General features: G+C 53.8%; 1 protein-coding gene across 9 annotated transcripts in view; it reads right to left on the bottom strand.

The window, feature by feature from the left end:
* Window positions 1-1,149: 1,149 nt before the first annotated feature.
* The window catches only part of LTBP4 (latent transforming growth factor beta binding protein 4), a 32,921-nt gene continuing 13,964 nt past the window's right edge, over window positions 1,150-20,106 (bottom strand). For 5 of the 9 annotated variants that reach the window (XM_031659441.1, XM_031659443.1, XM_031659442.1 and 2 more), the window contains 17 exons: window positions 19,573-19,698; window positions 19,365-19,484; window positions 18,389-18,520; window positions 18,054-18,179; window positions 17,552-17,674; window positions 17,147-17,278; window positions 13,976-14,107; window positions 13,771-13,896; window positions 11,214-11,360; window positions 8,098-8,355; window positions 7,752-7,823; window positions 7,074-7,202; window positions 6,725-6,871; window positions 4,936-5,088; window positions 3,616-3,996; window positions 3,112-3,264; window positions 1,150-1,569 (listed from right to left, as the gene is read on the bottom strand). In XM_031659441.1, coding sequence (XP_031515301.1) covers window positions 1,415-1,569; window positions 3,112-3,264; window positions 3,616-3,996; window positions 4,936-5,088; window positions 6,725-6,871; window positions 7,074-7,202; window positions 7,752-7,823; window positions 8,098-8,355; window positions 11,214-11,360; window positions 13,771-13,896; window positions 13,976-14,107; window positions 17,147-17,278; window positions 17,552-17,674; window positions 18,054-18,179; window positions 18,389-18,520; window positions 19,365-19,484; window positions 19,573-19,698 — 2,612 coding nt within the window. In that variant the 3' untranslated portion in view covers window positions 1,150-1,414. The remainder of the gene's footprint in view (window positions 1,570-3,111; window positions 3,265-3,615; window positions 3,997-4,935; window positions 5,089-6,724; window positions 6,872-7,073; window positions 7,203-7,751; window positions 7,824-8,097; window positions 8,356-11,213; window positions 11,361-13,770; window positions 13,897-13,975; window positions 14,108-17,146; window positions 17,279-17,551; window positions 17,675-18,053; window positions 18,180-18,388; window positions 18,521-19,364; window positions 19,485-19,572; window positions 19,699-20,106) is intronic. The other 4 variants (XM_031659447.1, XM_031659446.1, XM_031659444.1 and 1 more) reach the window with 4 other exon arrangements.

A 20,106-nucleotide genomic window follows, 5' to 3' on the forward strand; every position in this document is an offset into this window, starting at 1 on the left:
CTGAATCTCTTGACCTTGTGATCCGCCCGCCTCGGTCTCCCAAAGTGCTGGGATTACATGTATGAGCCATCGGCCGCCCACTGAGTACCGGATTTTTTGTTTTGTTTTGTTTCCAAAGCTTGTCCCAGTGCTAAGCTGATCACCCTCGATCCCTGGTCCCTACTCCTGCCCTAAGTTTATGCTGATCTAGGATGTTCTTGTTTTTTAGGGAAGAAGATTCTGGACTAGGAACATGGCCAATAAGTAGTTAGGGCGCATGGAGGAGGTCGGTGCTGGGTCCTCGACCATCACACACACAGCTTATTCCCGCCTCCAGCTGCCGGGACTGCCGCTCCATACTCCATCCACAGCCAACTCCCAGCTGGAGCTTCAGGTCTGGGTTTGGCCCACCAGGTACTCCTGCTCCCTGCTCTTGCCCCATTTGTTCCAGGATAGCTTAAGACTTCTAGGCCAGGCACGGTGGCTCCTATTTATAATCTCAGCACTTTGGGAGGCCGAGGTGGCAGGATCACTTGAAACCAGGAGTTTGAGACCAGACTGGGCAACATAGGGAGACCTCATCTCTGAAAAATAAAAGCTGGGCGTGGTAGCTCACACCTGTAATCCCAGCACTTTGGGAGGCCAAGGTGGGTGGATCACTTGAGGCCAGGAGTTTGAGACCAGCCTGGCCAACATAGCGAAACCCTGTCTCCTAACAATACAAAAATTAGCCAGGTGTGGTGGTGCACGCCTGTAATCCCGGCTGCTTGGGAGGCTAAGGCAGGAGAATCGCTTGAAACCGGGAGGCGGAGTTTGCAGTGAATGGAGATGGCGCCACTGCACTCCAGCCTGGGTGACAGAGGGAGACTCCATCTCAAAAAAAAAAAAAAAATCCAGAGGCAAGATTGCTCTCGAGATTAAAAAGAACAAAACAAAGAGAAGGAAAAAGAGAAAGACGCATGCAGAAACAGAGATGAAAAGACAGGATGTAGAGGTTAGGCAGAGAAAACAAATCAGAAAGAGACAGAGAGACAGAGAAGGAAGGCAGAGACCAAGAGAGGCAGAGACAGAGGAAACTAGGGGTCGAAGGGAAGGGAATGTCATTTAGTGACTCAAAGCACAAACTGGAAGTAGATTTGGAGAAACAGAAAGACAGGTGGACGCAAAAGATACAAAATAGGTGGGTTTTAATGGAGAATTTTATAAAAGGGAAAGGGCATGTGAAGGGGCCCCTGGGCCAGGCCCGGGACCACCGCATCAGTGGGAGCGCTGGGGGAGGCGGGGCAGTGCAGGGCGTCGCAGCTTCCAGGCGTCTGTAGGTCCCTTCTCCAGGTCCGGGCGGCCGCCCTGTGCACATACGCATAAGAGGGCTGCAGGATGAGCTGCAGGGGCCCCGTGTGGTAGGCACGGATGGGCGGCCAGCAGGTGCCAGGGCTCAGGCCCGGGGCCGCGCGGGCGCACAGTGGTGCGGCTGGTGCGTGGGTGCGAATCCCTGGCGGCAGATACAGCGGAAGGAGCCATCCGTATTGAGGCAGCGCGCGTTGACGCACAGCGGGGAGGCAGCCTCGGCCTCATCACACTCGTTGATGTCTGCGGAGGGGGGACAAGGATCGCTGCTGAAGGCTGGGGCCCCAGAAGCTCGCCTCCTCGGCACTTTAGGCTCTTGGAACAGAGGAGCAGATGCTGAGCCTCTCGTTTGGAGTCCAATCTGACCTCAGCCATCTGCTAGCTGTGTGAGCCCGGCCAGGTGGCTTAACCTCTCTGTGCTTGTTTCGTGTTCTGTAAGATGGGTATGGTGGCCCATACGGCACTAGGATTTTGTTAAGAAAATAATAATGGCCGGCGCATAACGGCTCATGCCTGTAATCCCAGCACTTTGGGAGGCTGAGGCGGGCAGATCACTGGAGGCCGGAGTTCGAGACGAACCTGGCCAACATGGTGAAACCCCGTCTCTACTAAAAATATAAAAATTAGCCAGGCGTGGTGGCGGGTGCCTGTAATCCCAGCGACTTGAGAGGCTGAGGCTCGAGAATCACTTGAACCCGGGAGGCGGAGGTTGTTGTAAGCCAAGATCAGGCCACTGCACTCCAGCCTGGGCGACAGAGTGAGACTCCGTCTCCAAAAAAAGAAAATAATAAAAAAAAAAAAAAGAAAATAATACTGATGATGGTGTCAACAACAGTAAATGTTCATGCATTGTTTTAAGCACATTACGAGTATTAACTTTGTTCTAATATCCCTATTAGGTAGGTACTGTAATTCGTTTTACACATGTGCCTCCATTTGCACATGGTCTTAATGTTATTGTAAATCAGTGTTAATAATATTCACAATTCTATGAAATGGGATCTTTGACTATAGCCATTTTTCAGATGAGAAAAATTAGGTAAGGGCAGCGACCTGTCCAGCGTCACACAACAAGCTGCTGGACTGGGCCTGAGGTCTATGTGACCTCCTTGAGTTTTTTTGTTTGTTTTTTGAGACGGAGTTTCGCTCTTGTTGCCCAGGCTGGAGTGCAATGGCGTGATCTTGGCTCACCACAACCTCTGCCTCCTGGGTTCCTCCCAAGTAGCTGGGATTACAGGTATGCACCACCACACCTGCCTAATTTTGTATTTTTAGAGACGGGGTTTCACCATATTGGCCAGGCTGGTCTCAAACCCCTGACCTCTTGATCCGCCCGCCTCGGCCTCCCAAAGTGCTGGGATTACAGGCGTGAGCCACCGCACGTGGCTGAGTTCTTGATTTTAATCACTTGACTTTACTACAATCCAAATTAGGCAGACTTGATTAATACTCCCATTTTACAGGTGGGAAGACTGAAGCTCTCCAAAGCGGTCCTGCAAATTGCCCAAGGCAGCATTGCAAGTCACACCAGCACTATTCTATCCTTCTATCCTGCTTCAAGGCCCAGTTCCAGCCCTGTGTCAAGCCCTGCCCTGCTGACACCCTGACTCCGCCTTCTTCAGTCAAGCCCCACCCAGTTGCAATTACTCCTCCCTTCTGGGCTGGTCCGTCCCCTGTAGTGAGGTTGTTTCCTGTCCCTTACCAGCAGCCCCTGCTCAGGGCTTCCACCCTCCCTGGACAAGCCTTGCCTCTCCCCACGTATGCTGGCCCCGGGCCCGCCCTCACCAACGCAGGCCATGCGAGTCATGTCCAGGCGGTAGCCATCGAAGCAGCGGCAGGTGAAGCCTTCGGGGACGCGCACGCAGCGGCCGTTGGTGCAGCCGTCCAGGATCCCGCACTCCTCTGCCTCCAGCTCCTCGTAGGGCTCAGCCAGGGAACCTGTGGGAAATGCGGAGACCCTGTGACTTGAAGTCCCTGCCTTAGTCCCTTACCCACCGCGGTGGGTGCGCATCCTTGGCTCCATCTTTCTTGCTATAAACTGTCCATCCCGCTCCAGGGCTGCGGCGGGCGCTGTGGGGCCAGTAAGCTTACCTCATTCTCTCGCCAGCTTTCCCTCTGCCGCTTTCTCTTTCTTTGCCGGGCTACAGACACTTCTCTGTCCCTCTCCGTGGCTCTCTCCAGTTGCACCTGTGTTCCGTCTCTCCTCCCACCTTCTCTGTTTCCCTCCCTCCCCTCTCTGTGCACACCTCATCCCTCATTTCAGTCTCATCATCCGCTGGCAGCGCTCACCAGCATAACTTCCACCTTCAGGAAGCTCCTCGGGCTCTGGGAAGGAGCGGCGGGTGTCCCGGGACCGATAGGGCCAGCGGGTGCCTGGGCCGGGTGGCGCAGGAGCCTCAGATTCGCCATAGGGGCCACCATCGTCCTCAAAGTCTGGCATGTCGAAGCGGGGTGCCCCGTAAGGAGCCTCCCGGCGGGCGAAGGGCCCAGGTGGCGGTGGGTAGGGGTCGTAGGGTAGCGCAGGTGGCGGGTACAACTCAGGCCCATACGGGAGGCCCTGGTAAGGTGGGCCTAAGTCTGGGCCGTACTCGTAGGGGAGTCCAAAGCCACCTGGTCGCGGGGGGCTATATGCAGGGGGGCGTAGCACATTGCACAGGGCCTCGAAGTCATCTGGGAACAGAAGTCAAGGCAAACAATCAGCCCCCCGCTGGCCCCCACACCCACCACTCATGTACCCTCCTTGGGAAGAGGAGGCAGAGGAGTGGATGGGGAGGGTCCTGGGTGGCCCTGGGGTGTCTGGAGCCAGCACTGAGAATCTGAAGGCTAAGACTGGGATTCCAACGTGCCGAGATCAAGGGTAATGAAGCCTGCTAAAAATCAGGGTCTGAGGCTGGAATTGGAGGGACCCATGGGAGCTAGGACTAGGGACCTGAAGAAATCAGATGAGGGTGTTCTGTGGACCAGGACGAGGGAATCCCAGGAATTGCTGCTGGGGACCCGAGGGGACAGGATGCATGGGAGAGGGTCTGAGCCACTAGGACCTGGAGGTCTGGGGACCCAGGACTGGGGTCTTTGGAACTGGGCTCCTAAGGGCTGAGGATTGAGGAACTCAGGGGTTGTAGGAACCAAGACTTGGGAATCTCTGGGGCTGTATGTTGGGGTCTTAGGCACCCGGATGTGGTGTCCAAGGCAATGGGATTGGAGTTCTGTGGGGCTGTGACCACGGGGTCTGGGGCCAGGATGGTGAGGTCTGAACAACTGGTATTTCAGGTCTAAGGGCCCAGGATTTAGGGGAGGACATCTCATAGGCTGTGTCTTGTGGTTCTACAGACCAGGAGCGGAGGGTATGACAGACCAGACCTCAGGGGCCTGCAGGGCTGGTACCATGGGATCTGCTGGGTCAGGCCTTGGGATGTCTGTGGCTGAGATTTGGAAGTCTTTGGAATGTGACTCGGGGACCAAGATTTTGGGATGGGCTGCGACTTGGGGGTTGGTCTAGGGGACAGAGTTTGGGTAGAGTCTGGGGGTTCTGAGACTGGGGATCTGAGGGCCTAGATTTGAAGCCCATGGGGCAAGGCCTCTGAGTTCAGCTTAGGTCAGCGCCAGCACCTGAGTCCTGGGCAGGGCAGAGGGCACAGTCCATGCCCCAGGCCTCTCCATACAGGCAGCAGCACTCTGTGTAGGTGGCCTGACGGTCCAGCCGAGGGTGACTGCACACGAGGTCAGCCCCAACTTCCTGCCAGCACACTCCCAGATTGTCATCTGCAGGTGGAGACAGCATGTGTCAGACTGGGCCTGGCACTCGGGTCCTCCCAGGGGCTGGGCCCTTCCCCTGCTGAGCAGCCCTGTCACCCTCTGCCTATCAACAAATCCTTCTCATCAGCTGTGATCTAACTCCGGAAGTTCTCTGAGGTCGCTCCAGGGGTCTGGATTGAGGAACAAGGAGACTGTCATATAAGAGGAGAGGGCAGAAGAAGCGGGTCCAGTGACTAGGAGGTAGGGCCTGAGAGGGGTCTACCCAAGTCTGGCTTCCGGAGAGCTGTGTGACCTCGAGGCAGTTGCTTTGCTTCTCTGAGCATTGTCTGACTATCTCAGTATATGGGGGCTAGTGCTGAAGGCACAGGAAATGAAAGAAGAGTGGTTGGGACAGTGGGCAAAAAGAGAGGTGGCAAGATGCATAGAGAGTGTTGGAGCCTGTGATCCACTTTGGGAGGCTGAGGTGGGGGCATTGCTTGAGCCCAGGAGTTCAAGACCAGCCTGGGCAACACAGCAAAAATCCATCTTTACAAAAAAAATCAAAAAAATTAGCCAGGCGTGGTGGTGGGCTCCTGCAGTCCCAGCTACCGCAAGGCTGAGGTGGGAGGATCATTTGGGCATGAGAGGTCGAAGCTGCAGTGAGCTGTGATCATGCCACTGTACTCCAGCTTGGGCGACAGAGCGAGATCTTGTCTCAAAAATGAAAACAAACAACAACAAAGACAGTGTTCAAGAGACAGAGCTTCAGGAGAAACTGTCAGAGATCTAGAGATAGGAAAAGAGTCAGAAACAAAAAGGGAGAAAAAAGACCGAGAGAGAGAGAAACACATCCAAAGAGTCAAAGACTCAAAACAGGAAAACAAAGATACACAAGCAGGAGAAAGAGACCTGAAAACAAAGATCCAGAAGGTGTCAGAAATACAGAGAAAACACCTGGAAAGAGACAGAGACCTAGAGATGCAGAGAAATAACAGGTAGCACTCATGTGGCACTCAGTAAAAAATAACATTTGAAAAAATAAAAAATAAAAATAAAATTCCTCAGCCAGGCACGGTGGCTCACGCCTGTAATCCCAGCACTTTGGGAGGCCGAGGCAGGTGGATCACCTGAGGTCAGGAGTTCGAGACCAGCCTGACCAACCTGGAGAAACTCTGTCTCTACTAAAGAAAAAAATACAAAATTAGCTGGATGTGGTGGCACATGCCTGTAATCGCAGCCACTCGGGAGGCTGAGGCAGGAGAATCGCTTGAACCCCGGAGGCGGAGGCTGCGGTGAGCTGAGATGGCGCCATTGCACTCCAGCCTGGGCAACAAGAGCGAAACTCCATCTCAAAAAAAAAGAAAACTCCTCACAGCCACCCTATAAGGTAGGGGCTATTCACCCAGTGTGCAGAAAGGAAGCTGGAGTCCAAGAGGCAACATGCAAAAGTTGCCTCTAAAACTTTTGCCTTTAACCACCTAGCCAGCTCACCTCAGAGAGACAGGCACTGGGACAGAGACTGAGTTGGGGCTCAGTGGGGCGTGGCCTTTGAAGGGCGTGGCTGTCGCAAAAGTGTGGCCCGGGTGCGGGTGTGAGGCTGAGCCGAGGGAAGGAGGGCCTGGACGGCGTGGGAGGGGCATAGCGGATTTGGGGGCGGGGTTACCGAGGCTCTGGCTCTCGTTGGAGACGCAGCGGCGCTGTGAGCCATCCAGCACCAGTGGGGGCTCGCAGGTGCAGTGGTAAGAGCCCACAGTGTTGACGCAGCGGCCGCCCTCACAGGCCGGCTCCTCATCGGCGCACTCGTCATTATCTAGGGAGAGGATGGTTAACAGGCATCCCCTTCAACTCCCCCTACCCTTTCCCATTTCTCTTCCCAGCACATTGGCAGCGTGATGGATGGAGTCTAGACTCCAGGAAAGACTCCCGCTGGGGGTGGCCACATTCCAGAGAGGAGCTGGCATGGCTAGGGGTTGGAGAGAGTTGCCAGGGGTTGGGGGAGGTGGGGCTTGTACCGATGCACTCCAGCCGCTGTGTGTGGTAGTAGTAGCCGTTGCTGCAATAGCACGAGTAGCCCGGGGCCGTGTTCACACACACGCCACTCTTGCACACCTGGTCTCGGAAGAGCTGACATTCGTCCACATCTGTGGGAAAAGCAGAGAGAGAGATGGGGGTGGGCTGGATGGGTGGAGTGTGTGAGGGCATGACCAGGGAAGACAGAGACAGAGGTGGTGATAGAGACCGAGAAGTAGAGACAGGGAAAGAAAGATGGACAGGCCAGGAGCGGTGGCTCATGCCTGTAATCCCAGCACTTTAGGAGGCCAAGACAGGCAGATCACCTGAAGTCAGGAGTTTGAGACCAGTCTGGCCAACATGGTGAAACCCTGTCTCTACCAAAAGTACAAAAAAATTAGCCAGGCATGGTGGTTCGTGTCTGTAGTTCCAGCTACACCAGAGGCTGAGGCAGGAGAATCGCTTGAACCCAGGAGACAAAGGTTGTAGTGAGCCAAGATCTCGCCATTGCTCTCCAGCCTGGGTGACAAGAGCAAAACTCTGGAAAAAAAAAAGGAAAAGAAAGAACAAAAAGAAAAGAAAGAGACAGAGGACGGGTGGGGTTGGGGAGACAGATACAGAGAAACAGAAAGGGTGAGAGAGAGAGCTGAGTAGGGTGGAGGGTCAAAGGCTGGCCTCACCTCTCCGGAGGCTCGGGTCTCCGCTGGGCGCCAGGTAGCCCCGGCCGTGAGGGCACAATGACTGGTACTCAGCTACACACAGAGACAAGCCTGAGCCAGGACACCAGAGCCCCAGCCCCACCCTGCTCGTGCCCACTTGTCACAAGTCACTCTGGCCCTGTGCCTGTTAATGCCCACCACTCAGCCTCATGCCCACCCATGCCCACCTATCTGGCAGCTCGCCCTTGCCCTGACAGTACTAGTACCTCAACGCCCTATCCAAATGTGTCCCCTGTCCCAGGCCCACACCCCACCCAGTATTTCCACCCAAGCCCTCAACCCTGTGTCTCCATCAGCCCATGCCCACCTGTCTCGGTGCCTGGGCACTGCTGGATGCGGCAGCCGTTGCCCCAGCCCTCACCCACAGTACAGCAGCACTCCTGCCACGTCACATTCCGAGCCAGGATGTTGTCACATGCATCCGGGGCCGCCGTGTCAAAGTAGCACTCCCGGCGCCCGCTCCCCACAGGGCCCTGCCTAGGTGTGCTGGGTCGGCGGGGCGGGGGTGGTCTGGCCGGCAGAACGGGGCTGGCAGGTGCCTGGGGCTGTGAGCCTGGGAACGTGCCTAGGGAGACAAGCGGCTTTAGCCCAGTGTGGGTTGAACCCCCAACCCCGCCACATCATAGATGGGGAAACTGAGGCCGGCATAGATGGGAAAACAGAGGGCGACAGCCATCAGTGGCAGAACCAGACTCCATACCTCTCACACTCCTCTGTCACTGTCTCTCTTTCTCCCACTGTCACCTCCTGTCATTTCTGCATCTCTTGCCTCCCCACCTCACACTTCCCTGTCACTGCAGCTAATAGCTCGGGTGGGTGGTGAGGGAACGTCCCTGGCTTCCTGGATGCCTCTCTGGGTCTCTTATCTGGTGTGTCCCAAACTGGCTGAGTCTTCATCTCAAAATCTACACTTTGTCACCAGGTGCAGTGGCTCCTGCCTGTACTCCCAGCACTTTGGGAGGCCGAGGTGGTCAGATTACTTGAGGTCAGGAGTTTGAGACCAGCCTGACCAACATGGTGAAACCCCGTCTCTACTAAAAATACAAAAAATTAGCCAGGCGTGGTGGCAGATGCCTGTAATCCCAGCTACTTGGGAGGCTGAGGCACGAGAATCACTTGAACCTGGGAGGCAGAGGTTGCAGTGAGCTGAGATCACACCAATGCATTCCAGCCTGGGCAACAGAGCGAGACTCTGTCACAAAACAAACAAACAAAAAACCTGTGCCTTGTCTTGGACACAGCTTCCCCACCCAGACGTCCACAGCTTGTCCCCATGGCCTCTTGGGTTTTTCTCCCACCACCCTTTCCTCCCCTTCCACAGCCCCTGCCTTGGTCCAGCCCTGTCCTCTCCTGTCCAGGCCCCTGCCCCAGCCTGTTCCCTGAGCTCCCAGCCTCCAGTATCACCCGCTGCAATCACCTTCACATGGTGGCCAGAGGGAGGTTTCAAAATCCAATTCTATCTTTCCTGCTCAAAACCCTTCCATGAATACTACACAGCCATGAAAAAGAATGAAATCATGTCCTTAGCAGCAGCATGGATGCAGCTGGAGGCCATTATCCTAAGCAAATTAATGCAGGAACAGAAGACCAAATACCACATGTTCTCACTTACAAGTGAGAGCTAAACAGTGGGTACTCATGGATGTAAAGATGCCCACAATAGATGCTGGGGACCACTAGATGGGGGAGGGACAGAGGGAGAGGGACAAGGGTTGAAAAACTGGATGTTAGGCCAGGCATGGTGGCTCACGCCTGTAATCCCTGTACTTTGGGAGGCCGAGGTGGGTGGATGACCTGAGGTCAGGAGTTCAAGACCAGCCTGGCCAACATGATGAAACCCCATCTCTACTAAAAATACAAAAAGTTAGCCAGGCCTGGTGGCGGATGCCTATAACCTCAGGAGGCTGAGGTAGGAGATTGCACCACTGCACTGCAGCCTGGGCAACAAGAGCGAAACTCCATTTCAAAAAAAAAAAAAAAAAGAAAAGCTGGCTGTTGGGTACTATGCTTATGCTTACTATCTGGGTGATGGGATCATTTGTATCTCAAAGCTCAGCATCATGAAATATGCCCAGGTAACAAACCTGCGTATGTGTCCCCTGAATCTAAAGTAAAGGCGGAAATTATTAAAAATAAATAAATACATAGGGTTTTTTTTTTTTTGAGATGGAGTCTCCCTCTGTCACCCAGGCTGGAGTCCACTGGCGCAATCCCACAACCTCCGCCTCCTGGATTCAAGCGATTTTCCTGCCTCAGCCTCTCAAGTAGCTGGGATTACAGGCGCGCACCACTACATCCAGCTAATTTTTGTATTTTTATTAGAGACGGGGTTTTGCCATGTTGGCCATGCTGGTCTCGAACTCCTGACCTCAGGTGATCTGCCTGCCTCGGCCTTCCAAAGAGCTGGGATTACAGGCGTGAGCCACCACGCCCAGCCTAAATACGTAACATTTAAACATTAAAAAATATATATATACTGCAGCCTGGGCAATATGACAAAACCACGTCTCTACAAGAAATACAAAAATTAGCTGTGGTGGTGGTATATGCCTGTAGTCCCAGTTACTCAGCAGGCTGAGATTGGAGGATTCCTTGAGCACAGGAGGTGGAGGTTGCAGTGAGCTGAGATCGTGCCACTGCACTCCAGCCTGGGTGAAAGTACGACTCTGTCTTAAAAAAACATTAAAAAAAAATTTCCAAAAATGCCCCGAAACCCCTTCCGCGGTACCGCAGTGCTCTCTTACTGTGGTAAGTCAGTGTGATCGGGCACCTGACTTCTTCCCTGGCCCCATCTCTCCCCACCCCTTCCTTTGCTGTCTAAATCATGCCATGTTGAACCTGTTTCAACATGCCAGATGCTCTCTGGCTTTGCCAGGCCTTTGCCCTTGCTGTGTCCTCTGCCCAGAATGCCCTCCTCACACATCGGGCCTGGCTCATTTCTACTCATCCTGCAGCTCTCAGTTCAGATGTCCTCTCCTACAGCAAGAACTCCCTGACCCTCTTCTCATGCTGGGCCAGGCGCCTCCTCCAAAACTCCCCTGGGCTTTCCCCATCACAGTCTTGTTCATTTCTCTGAGTTGTCACTATCTGGTGATATCTCTGTCTGTCCCATTGGCTTGTGAGCCCCTTGAGGACAGACAGTGATCCCTCCTGGTCACTACTACATCCTCAGTGCCCAGAAGATGGCCTGAACACAGTGCACGCCCTGTGAACATTTGTTGAATGAAAGAATCTGGTAGAGTCACGGCCAGGATCCAGTTCTCCTGACACAGTCTCACTACCTATGTTAACCTATGTGTCTTTTGTTGATGTTTAAAACAACAGTATTTAACTGATGGTAGCTGTCCACATCAGGAATGATTAGACCACATGATTTTCCCATGGGGCCAGCAGTCATCAGTTAAATAGACACAACAGTCTCACCAGCAGAAGTTCGTGGGGAAACACAGCGTCCAGTCATGGGGTCAAACTCCTCCGGGCTGTTGGGGCAGACACAGAGGAAGGAGCCTTCGACGTTTTCACACAGGGCAGCTCCACATACACCCTGTAGTGTTTCACATTCATTCACATCTGTAAGCAGGAGACAACAGGGGACACAGTGGTTATAAGCTTCTATGATTCCAAAGGTCCGAAAGTCTGAGCTTTCAAATATAATGGGTATATTTAATGGCCCAGACTCCATCATCTGTTTTTATTCTAGTGACAAGCCCTGAATTTCCCTTGGGAACCCTGTGCTCCTCTATTTTCAATCCTGTGCTTTGAGTAGAGCTATATCTACTCTGAGAGGTGGGCACAAGTTCCAGGAATGACCAAATAGATGACTGCATTTCTCTGGTTCAGAGATAGCAGTGATCATGCTGGGTCAATCAAAGCCAGGCCTGGCACCTTTGCTAGAAATATTGAAAAAGAACCTCCCTTTTTAGCTCTAGGGTTGCCAACTGGAGATGTTAGCCCAGAGGTTCTAGGGCCACCTTCATCATTATGAAAAATAATCTGCCTGAAAATCATGCAATAGAAGAAAGCAGAACTCAGAGAAGATAGAAATAGCCTTGTTAAAATTCCTGGATCCAGTTATGCCTGGAGTTCAAATATATCCCAGGTCTTTATAGTTTTAATTCCCTTTAAAGAAATAAAACCTGTTGTGTTTGCATTTGTGAAAATTTACAGAATGTATAATTAAGATTCCTGCATTTCACTGTATATAAATTGAACGTCGAATGAAAATATCTTAGGATACAATGGCTCATGCCTATAATCCCAGTGCTTTGGGAGGCCAAGGCAGGAGGGTTGCTTAAGGCCAGGAGTTTGAGACCAGCCTGGGCAACAGAGCAAGATCTCTACAGGCCAGGCATGGTGGCTCACGCTTGTAATCCCAGCATTTTAGGAGGCCAAGGTGGGCACATCACCTGAGGTCAGGAGTTCAAGACCAGCCTGGCCAACATGGTAAAACCCCGTCTCTACTAAATATGCAAAAAATTACTGGACGTAGTGGTGGGTGCCTGTAATCTCAGCTACTTGGGAGGCTGAGGCACGAGAATCGCTTGAACCCAGGAGGTGGAGGTTGCAGTGAGCCGAGATCATGCCATTGCACTGCAGCCTGGACGACTAGAACAAAACTCTGTCTCCAAAAAAAACTCATCTCTACAAAAATTAACAACATTAGCTGGGCGTGGTTGTGTGTGCCTGTGGTCCCAGCTACTCGGAAGCTTAGTTCTGGAGGGAGGCTGGCTTGAGCCCAGGAGTTAGAGGCTGCAGTAAGCTATGATCACACAACCACACTCCAGCCTGGACAACAGAGCAAGACCCCAGCTCAAAAAAAAAAAAAAAAAAGAAGAAGAAAATATTGGTAAACACATATTGAATTCTGGTTAGTGATATGTATATTGAAGAATTTATGGGGAAGCAGACTGGTGCCTGCAATTTACTTTTAACTCTGTCCAAAAAATTAGATGGATTAATGGATATGTGAGGAAGCAAGTATAATAAAATAATATAATCTAGATCATGAGTAGGCTGGTGTTCATTCTATGATTCTCTCAATTTGCTTTGTGTTTAGAAATTTTCCTCATAAAATGTTAGGAAAAATTAACGTTTATGAACACTTTAGTGCTTTATACATTTATACTTTATACATTTTTATTTTTATTTATTTTTAGTTTTAGTTTTTATTTTTTGAGACGGAGTTTCGCTCTTGCTGCTCAGGCTGGAGTGCAATGGTGCGATCTCAGCTCACTGCAACTTCCGCCTCCCAGGTTCAAGCAATTCTCCTGTCTCAGCCTCCTGAGTAGCTGGGATTACAGGCATGCACCACTACGCCCGGCTAATTTTGTATTTCTAGTAGAGATGGGATTTCTCCATGTTGAGACTGGTCTCGAACTCCTGACCTCAGGTGACCTGCCCACCTTGGCCTCCCAAAGTGCTAGGATTACAGGTGTGAGCCACCGCGCCTGGCCTACTTACACATTTTTAAAAGTACACACATAAAAATAAAACCTGAATAGGTCAGGTTTCTTTCACCAGCCACTACAACAGTTCTGAGAAGATTTTTTTTTTTTTTTTTTTGAGACAGGGTCTCACTCTGTCACCCAGGCTGGAGTGCAGTGGCGTGATCTAGGCTCACTGCAACCTCCATCCCTTGGGTTCAGGCCATTCTTGTGCCTCAGCTTCCTGAGTAGCTGGGATTACAGGCATGCGCCACCAGACCCCGCTAATTTTTGTATTTTTAGCAGAGATGGTATTTCACCATGTTCACCAGGCTGGTTTCAAACTCCTGACCTCAAGTGATCTGCTCGCCTCAGCCTCCCAAAGTGGTGGGATTACAGGCATGAGCCACCGTTCTTGGCATGAAGATGATCTTATATTCCAAAGTCTAAATTCCACAACCCGAAAGTTCCTATTTGTCCAGATACATGGGGAGGGACAGGGCCTGACCAACCTCCCCCACCCGCTTTGGTCCCATCCACCCCCTGAAGTCCCATACCCACGCAGTGACGCCCATCCCGCGCCCCCTCGTAACCCTGGTCACAGAGGCACTGGAAGGAGCCGGGCAGGTTCTGGCACACGGCGTGGGCACCGCAGAAGGACCGGTTCCGGCATTCGTCCACATCTGCAACCACCAGACAGTCAGGCCATTTCTGGACCTCCTACCATCTCCACATCTCACCCGATGCCCGACGGACACCCACCCTGGCATCCGCCCCCTGGTGTGGGCTGATAGCCAGGGTCACAGGCCGGTGTGCAGCGGTAGGAGCCAGGGGTGTTCTCACAACGCTGGGCTCCACAAATCTCGGGACCATATTCTTGGCACTCATCCACATCTGCAGAGTGTGGAGGAGATGAAAGGGGAGTCAAAGGCCTGAATTCAGAAGTTCTAACACCACTTCCAGTCCCCAAGACTAAGAAGTCTTTAGAAGGCCGGGCGCGGTGGCTCAAGCCTGTAATCCCAGCAGTTTGGGAGGCTGAGACGGGCGGATCACAAGGTCAGGAGATCCAGACCATCCTGGCTAACACAGTGAAACCCCGTCTCTACAAAAATACAAAAAACTAGCCAGGCGAGGTGGCGGGCGCCTGTAGTCCCAGCTACTCAGGAGGCTGAGGCAGGAGAATGGCGTAAACCTGGAAGGCGGAGCTTGCAGTGAGCCGAGATCGAGCCACTGCACTCCAGCCTGGGCGACAGAGCGAGACTCCATCTCAAAAAAAAAAAGTCTTTAGAAATCTGGTATTCTAGGAGTCTGAGCTTCTAAAGATCAATAATGTTGAAAATGTTTTTTCTTTGAGACGGAATCTCGCTCTGTCACTCAGGCTGGAGTGCAGTGGCTCAAGTTCGGCTCACTGCAACCTTTGCCTCCTGGGTTCAAGCAATTCTGCCTCAGCTTCTGGAGCAGCTGGGACTACAGGCGTGCACCATCATGCCCGGCTAGTTTTTGTATTTTTAGTAGAGATGAGATTTCACCACGTTGGCCGGGTTGGTCTCAAACTCTTGACCTTAAGTGATCTGTCCACCTCAGCCTCCCAAAGTCCTGGGATTACAGGTATGAGCCACCACGGTCAGTCACTTTTGTATTTTTTTTTTTTTTTAGTAGAGATGGGGTTTCATCATATTTGCCAGGCTGGTCTTGAACTCCTGACCTCAGGCGATTTACCTGCCTCAGCCTCCCAAAGTGCTGGGATTATAGGCATGAGCCACCATACCCAGGCATTTTTTTTTTTAAATGGGGGTCTTGCTCTGTTGCCCAGGCTGGAGTGCAGTGGCAGGATCATGGCTCACCGGAGCTTCAACCTCCTGGGTTCAGGCAGTTCTCCCACCTCAGCCTCCCAAGTAGCTGGGATTACAAGCATGCGCCACCACACCTAGCATAGTTGAAAACTCTCAAATCCTCACTGCCGTCTCTCAAAGCATGGTCCCACCTCAGGGCCTTTGTACAGGCTCTTCCCTCTGCCAGGAACAGTCTCCCCTCAGCTCTCTGCATAGCTGCTTCCCTCACTTCCCTCTGGTGTCGAGGTCAAGCCCTCCTAGCACTCCTCCCTCCACTGCTCTGTCATCTCTGTCCTGCTTTGTTTTCCTTCCTAAACCTGACCTTATATGTATGTATGTATTGGTATGCCGACTGTCGCATCCCTAGAATGCAAACTCTACAATAGCAGGGATTTGTGTCCATTTTGTTCCTTGCTACATCTCCAGTGGCAGAACAGTGCCCGACACATAGTAAGGTGTCCCCCAGTTTTTTGTTGTATAAATCTTTTTTTTTTTTTTTGAGAAGGAGTCTTACTCTGTCGCCCAGGCTGGAGTGCAGTGGTACGATCTTGGTTCACCTGCCACCTCCGCCTCCCGGGTTCAAGCGATTCTCTGCCTCAGCTTCCTGAGTAGCTGGGACTACAGGCGCATCCCACCATGCCCAGCTAATTTTTGTATTTTTTTTTTTTTTTTTTTTTTTTGAGACGGAGTCTCGCTGTGTCGCCCAGGCTGGAGTGCAGTGGCGCGATCTCGGCTCACTGCAAGCTCCGCCTCCTGGGTTCACGCCATTCTCCCGCCTCAGCCTCCGAGTAGCTGGGACTACAGGCGCCCGCCACCTCGCCCGGCTATTTTTTTGTATTTTTAGTAGAGACGGGGTTTCACCATGTTAGCCAGGATGGTCTCGATCTCCTGACCTCGTGATCCACCCGCCTCGGCCTCCCAAAGTGCTGGGATTACAGGCTTGAGCCACCGCGCCCGGCTAATTTTTGTATTTTTAGTAGAGACAGGGTTTCACCATGTTGGCCAGGCTAGTCTCGATCTCTTGACCTCGTGATCCACCCTCCTTGGCCTCCCAAAGTGCTGGGATTTACAGGCATGAGCCACAGCGCCTGGTCTGTTGTATAGGTCTCGAATTTATTTACATATTTATTACCCCACAATGATAACTCCAGGAAGGCAGGGGTTTTTATGACTTATTTCCTGTTGCACTTACTTCCTTTTCCGGACACTGGCATAGAGTAGGTGCTTAATGAATTCTTGTGGAATTAATGAATATGATCTTAGGAAGCTAGACTTCCGTGAGTCAGAGGTCTAGCAGAGTCAACGGCAGCCCACAGATGTTTTGTTTCAAGTGTTCCACAAGATGCGGACTCACACATCATCACCTCCCCACAAAAAAAATTTAAACTGTATGGAAGATAAGCCCCACCCTCCTGCCTCCCTGGAGTCTGACTCGTGAGGGGTGAAATTGCGGGGCGGGTGGGAAGACCTGGAAGGTAAGAGAAGGCAAGGGGCGGGTCTGTGGGCGGAGCAGAGATAGGAAGGAGGGCCTATGTGTTCCGAGAGACTGAAGCCGTCTGAGCGAATGGAAAGGCCAGTGTAGAGAGGCCATGGAAGAGCAGAGCTTAAACGGGCGGAGGCCAACGCTAGGAGAATTTCACTTTGGGAATTTCTCATTGGGCAAGGATGAGGCCTAGGGTCGCCGGGATTGGGCCTCTTTGGAGGGAAGGCTGGAAGTAGGACTGGTGGAGGACGGCGAACGGGCGCGTCCAAACTTCTGTTAGGAAGAGAAGGGGCCTGAAGAGGGGGTTTTAATCCAGAGGCCGACTGGAAGGGGCGGGGCCTAACAGTTTTGGGGAGGTGTCTTACTGGGGGCATAGCCTAAAATGTGGACCGGGCTTCAGCTGCAGAGGCGGAATGGACTGCGGCTGGAAGGGAGGCTTGGCCGTGGTACTGACACAAGAAAATACATGGACACGGTGGCGGCTTATTTCCACTACAGAGATACGGTGCTTTCCCTCCCCCTAAGTCTGGGAAGTAAGGCGCCCCTCCTCAGTCCCCAAGGGAGCAGCCTCCAGCACCCCGTTGCGAGCGCTAGCGGAGGTGGAGGGTGCAGGCTCACCGTCACAGGTGCCTTCGGGGCCCGCATGGTACCCAGGATCGCAGTCCCGGACACAGCGGTAGGAGCCGGGGGAGTTCTCACAGCGCTGCGACCCGCACAGGGCCGGGCCCCGCTCGCGACATTCGTCCACGTCTGAGGAGGGAGGTCGGGTGGTCGGATGTGTGAAGCAGGGAGGCAAGATGGGGGAGACAAGGAGGGGAGAGGAGAGTCAGAAAGGGGAGGCCAGGGAAGCAGAGAGGGCAGGGGAAGATTTGGGTAGAGGAGGGATGAGGACGCTAGGAGAGGAGGCGGGGGACGGAGGTAAGGGGAGGGGAGAAGCGGAGGAGGAAAGACAGAGGGGGGAGGCCAATGGGCAAGTCCGGGAGTCGGAGGGAGGAGGGATCAGGCCGGGGCGGGGCCTCTCACCGAGGCAGGAAGCGAGGTCCGGGCCGGCGCGGTGTCCCGGAGGACAGATGCACTCGAAGGAGCCGTCGGTGTTGGTACAGATGCCGCTCTGGCAAAGGTCCTCCTCGCTGCACTCGTCCACGTCTGCGGGACAGGGCGTCCGAAAGCCCGGCCCACCTCCCCCTCTGCCTAACATTCCAGTCCCCACCCCTCCACTGCTCCTCGGCGCTCCTAGGCCTTTCACGCCTTCCGCAACCTGCCTCCTTCCCTCCCTGCAAGCCCCGGCCCCCAACGGGTTTAGAACAGCTTCTTTCCAATCATTGTCCAAATACCCAGACTCCGCCCCTTTCCTCTCCATACCCCTCCCCGCTCACTGCCTCGAGACTCCCACCAGCTGCCCCCAATCGTGCTGGAAGATCCCGGCCAAAAACTCGTTTTCCCCTTTTCGCCCTTTTCTCCCCGTCCCGCCTTTTCCTGCCCTAAGCCCACCCTTTCCGGAGCCAGGGCCAGCCTGGGTACGAACCGAGGCAAGAGGCTCCGCGGGGTCCGGGTCGGTAGCCGGGGGCACAAGTACAGGCAAAGGAGCCGTCAGTGTTGAGGCACTCGCCGTGAGGGAAGCAGAAATCGCCCTCCAGGCACTCGTTCACGTCTAAGGTACACGGGAGTTTGGGCGGAGTCACAGGACCCGGCCTCCTAGACACAAGCCCCGCCCACATCGCAGTAACCCCGCCTCCACCAATGCCAGGTTTCTGAGCAGCTCCCACAGCGCCTTGGTCCCGCCTCCACCTTTCCAGCCGGCTTTGCCCTGGAACCCAGGCCTTACTCCCAGGCTCTCTGGCGGGTCCCTATGCTGCTCACCTGCGCAGGGCCCGGGCCGACCCGACGGCGCCCGGTAGCCTGGCGCGCAGCTGCAGCGGAAGGAGCCTTCCGTGTTAGTGCAGTGGCCGTGGGGACCACAGGGAGGGGCACCCGAACTGCATTCGTCCACATCTGTGGGGGGTGGGGGTGTTCAGAAAGGGTCCAGACGAATCCCCTTGGAGTAGGGGGTCTGGGGGAGGTGGTGGGAAGTGTCATGAGTTGGAGGCCAGGGGAGGGCTCTATGGCAGAGGTGGGTAGGGCTGACCAAGGTTCCCGGGTTTCGGGGACCATGGTTGCGAGTCCTGTGTGTCTAGGTTTCTAGGAACTACCTGTGCCAGGATTTTGGAGTCAGGAGAGGGGACTCTGGCTTAGACAAGGATGAGAAATGAACTAGGGCAAGGGACCAGTCAAGTATTATAAACCAGGATCACTGGATGGGATTCGGTTGAGCCATGGGTCGGAGGTAGTGACTGGAATCTGAGTCTAGTTAGAATCAGAAGTTACAGTCAGGGTCCAGAATTCTGCCTCAAGTCAGGGGCCAGGGTCAGGGATTATGAACCCAACCAGGTTCCAGAGAAGGGATTCTGAGAAGAGGCGGGGGCTGTGAAAGAGACAGGACCAAGAGTCACACAGTCAAGGTTATGGTCAGTGCTATGGTTAGTGGTAATGATTAGGGTCAAATGTCACAGTCAAATTCAGGGCCAGAGTCATGAGGGTCACAATTGCTATCAGGGTATGGGCAGGGACTATCATCAAGGGTGATGGTTCAGGTCAAATGTACTGTCAAGTTGGGTCTCAGGAGTCACATTCAGGGTCAAGAGTTGTGGTCCAGGTCAGGGTCAGGAGTCACAGGCTTTGGGGACTGAGGGACTGAGGTCCAGGTCAGGAGGTTATGGGCCAGGTCATAGTTATGATCTGGGTCAAGGGTCAGGGGTCATGGTGCAGGCCCAAGGTCACAGCCAGGGCCTGGTCTCACCAGTGCATCTGCCACGGTGTAGGTGGTGGCCAGGAGGACAGGGCCTGCACTGGAAGGAGCCAGGTGAGTTCACACACTCCTGCCCAGGGCATGCCAGGTGGTTCTCACACTCATCCACATCTAGGGGGCAGGGGAGAGGGTGGCCTTGAAGAAGTGGCCCAATGCCCCCCTCACCCATCCATACTCCTCCCCCCCTCCCCGGCCTCACCCTCGCACTCGGAGCCAGCAGCGTTGGGTTGGAAGCCCGTGGGGCAGACACACTGGAAGCTGCCTTCTGTGTTCTCACACCGGCCGTAGGTGCAGGGTGGGGGGCTTCGGGCACACTCGTCCACATCTGGAGCAGAGGGGACCAATCAGGCTGAGGAAAGGGCCTGAATCCATCCCCATGGCCATCACCACCCACCCCAGCATTCCAGTCTTGAGCCAGCCTCCTAGACTTGCCTCAGGCTGCTCCCTCTTCCCAGGAAGACAGACGCCTTCCTCCCTTCTTCGTGTCCCCATTCAATGGTCTCTCCAGCTACTAGGGTGGGGCTAAGGCACCAACTCCATGTTGCCTGCCCTGCCTCAGGTGACCTCCTCCTCAGGGTTCCCATAAGCACAAGAGTTTCTTTCAAAAAGGGAGGAGGGGTGGGGAGCACTATCTTATTTTGTTGAAAGGAGGGAAGACTCTGGAGTGAGGTCCCCATCCCTCAGCCCCTGTTCTCCATCCCTGAGCCCCATCACTCTGCCTCTCTGCCCCTCA

Source organism: Papio anubis, chromosome 20, assembly GCF_008728515.1.
Source record: "Papio anubis isolate 15944 chromosome 20, Panubis1.0, whole genome shotgun sequence".
Taxonomy (NCBI): Eukaryota; Metazoa; Chordata; class Mammalia; order Primates; family Cercopithecidae; genus Papio; species Papio anubis.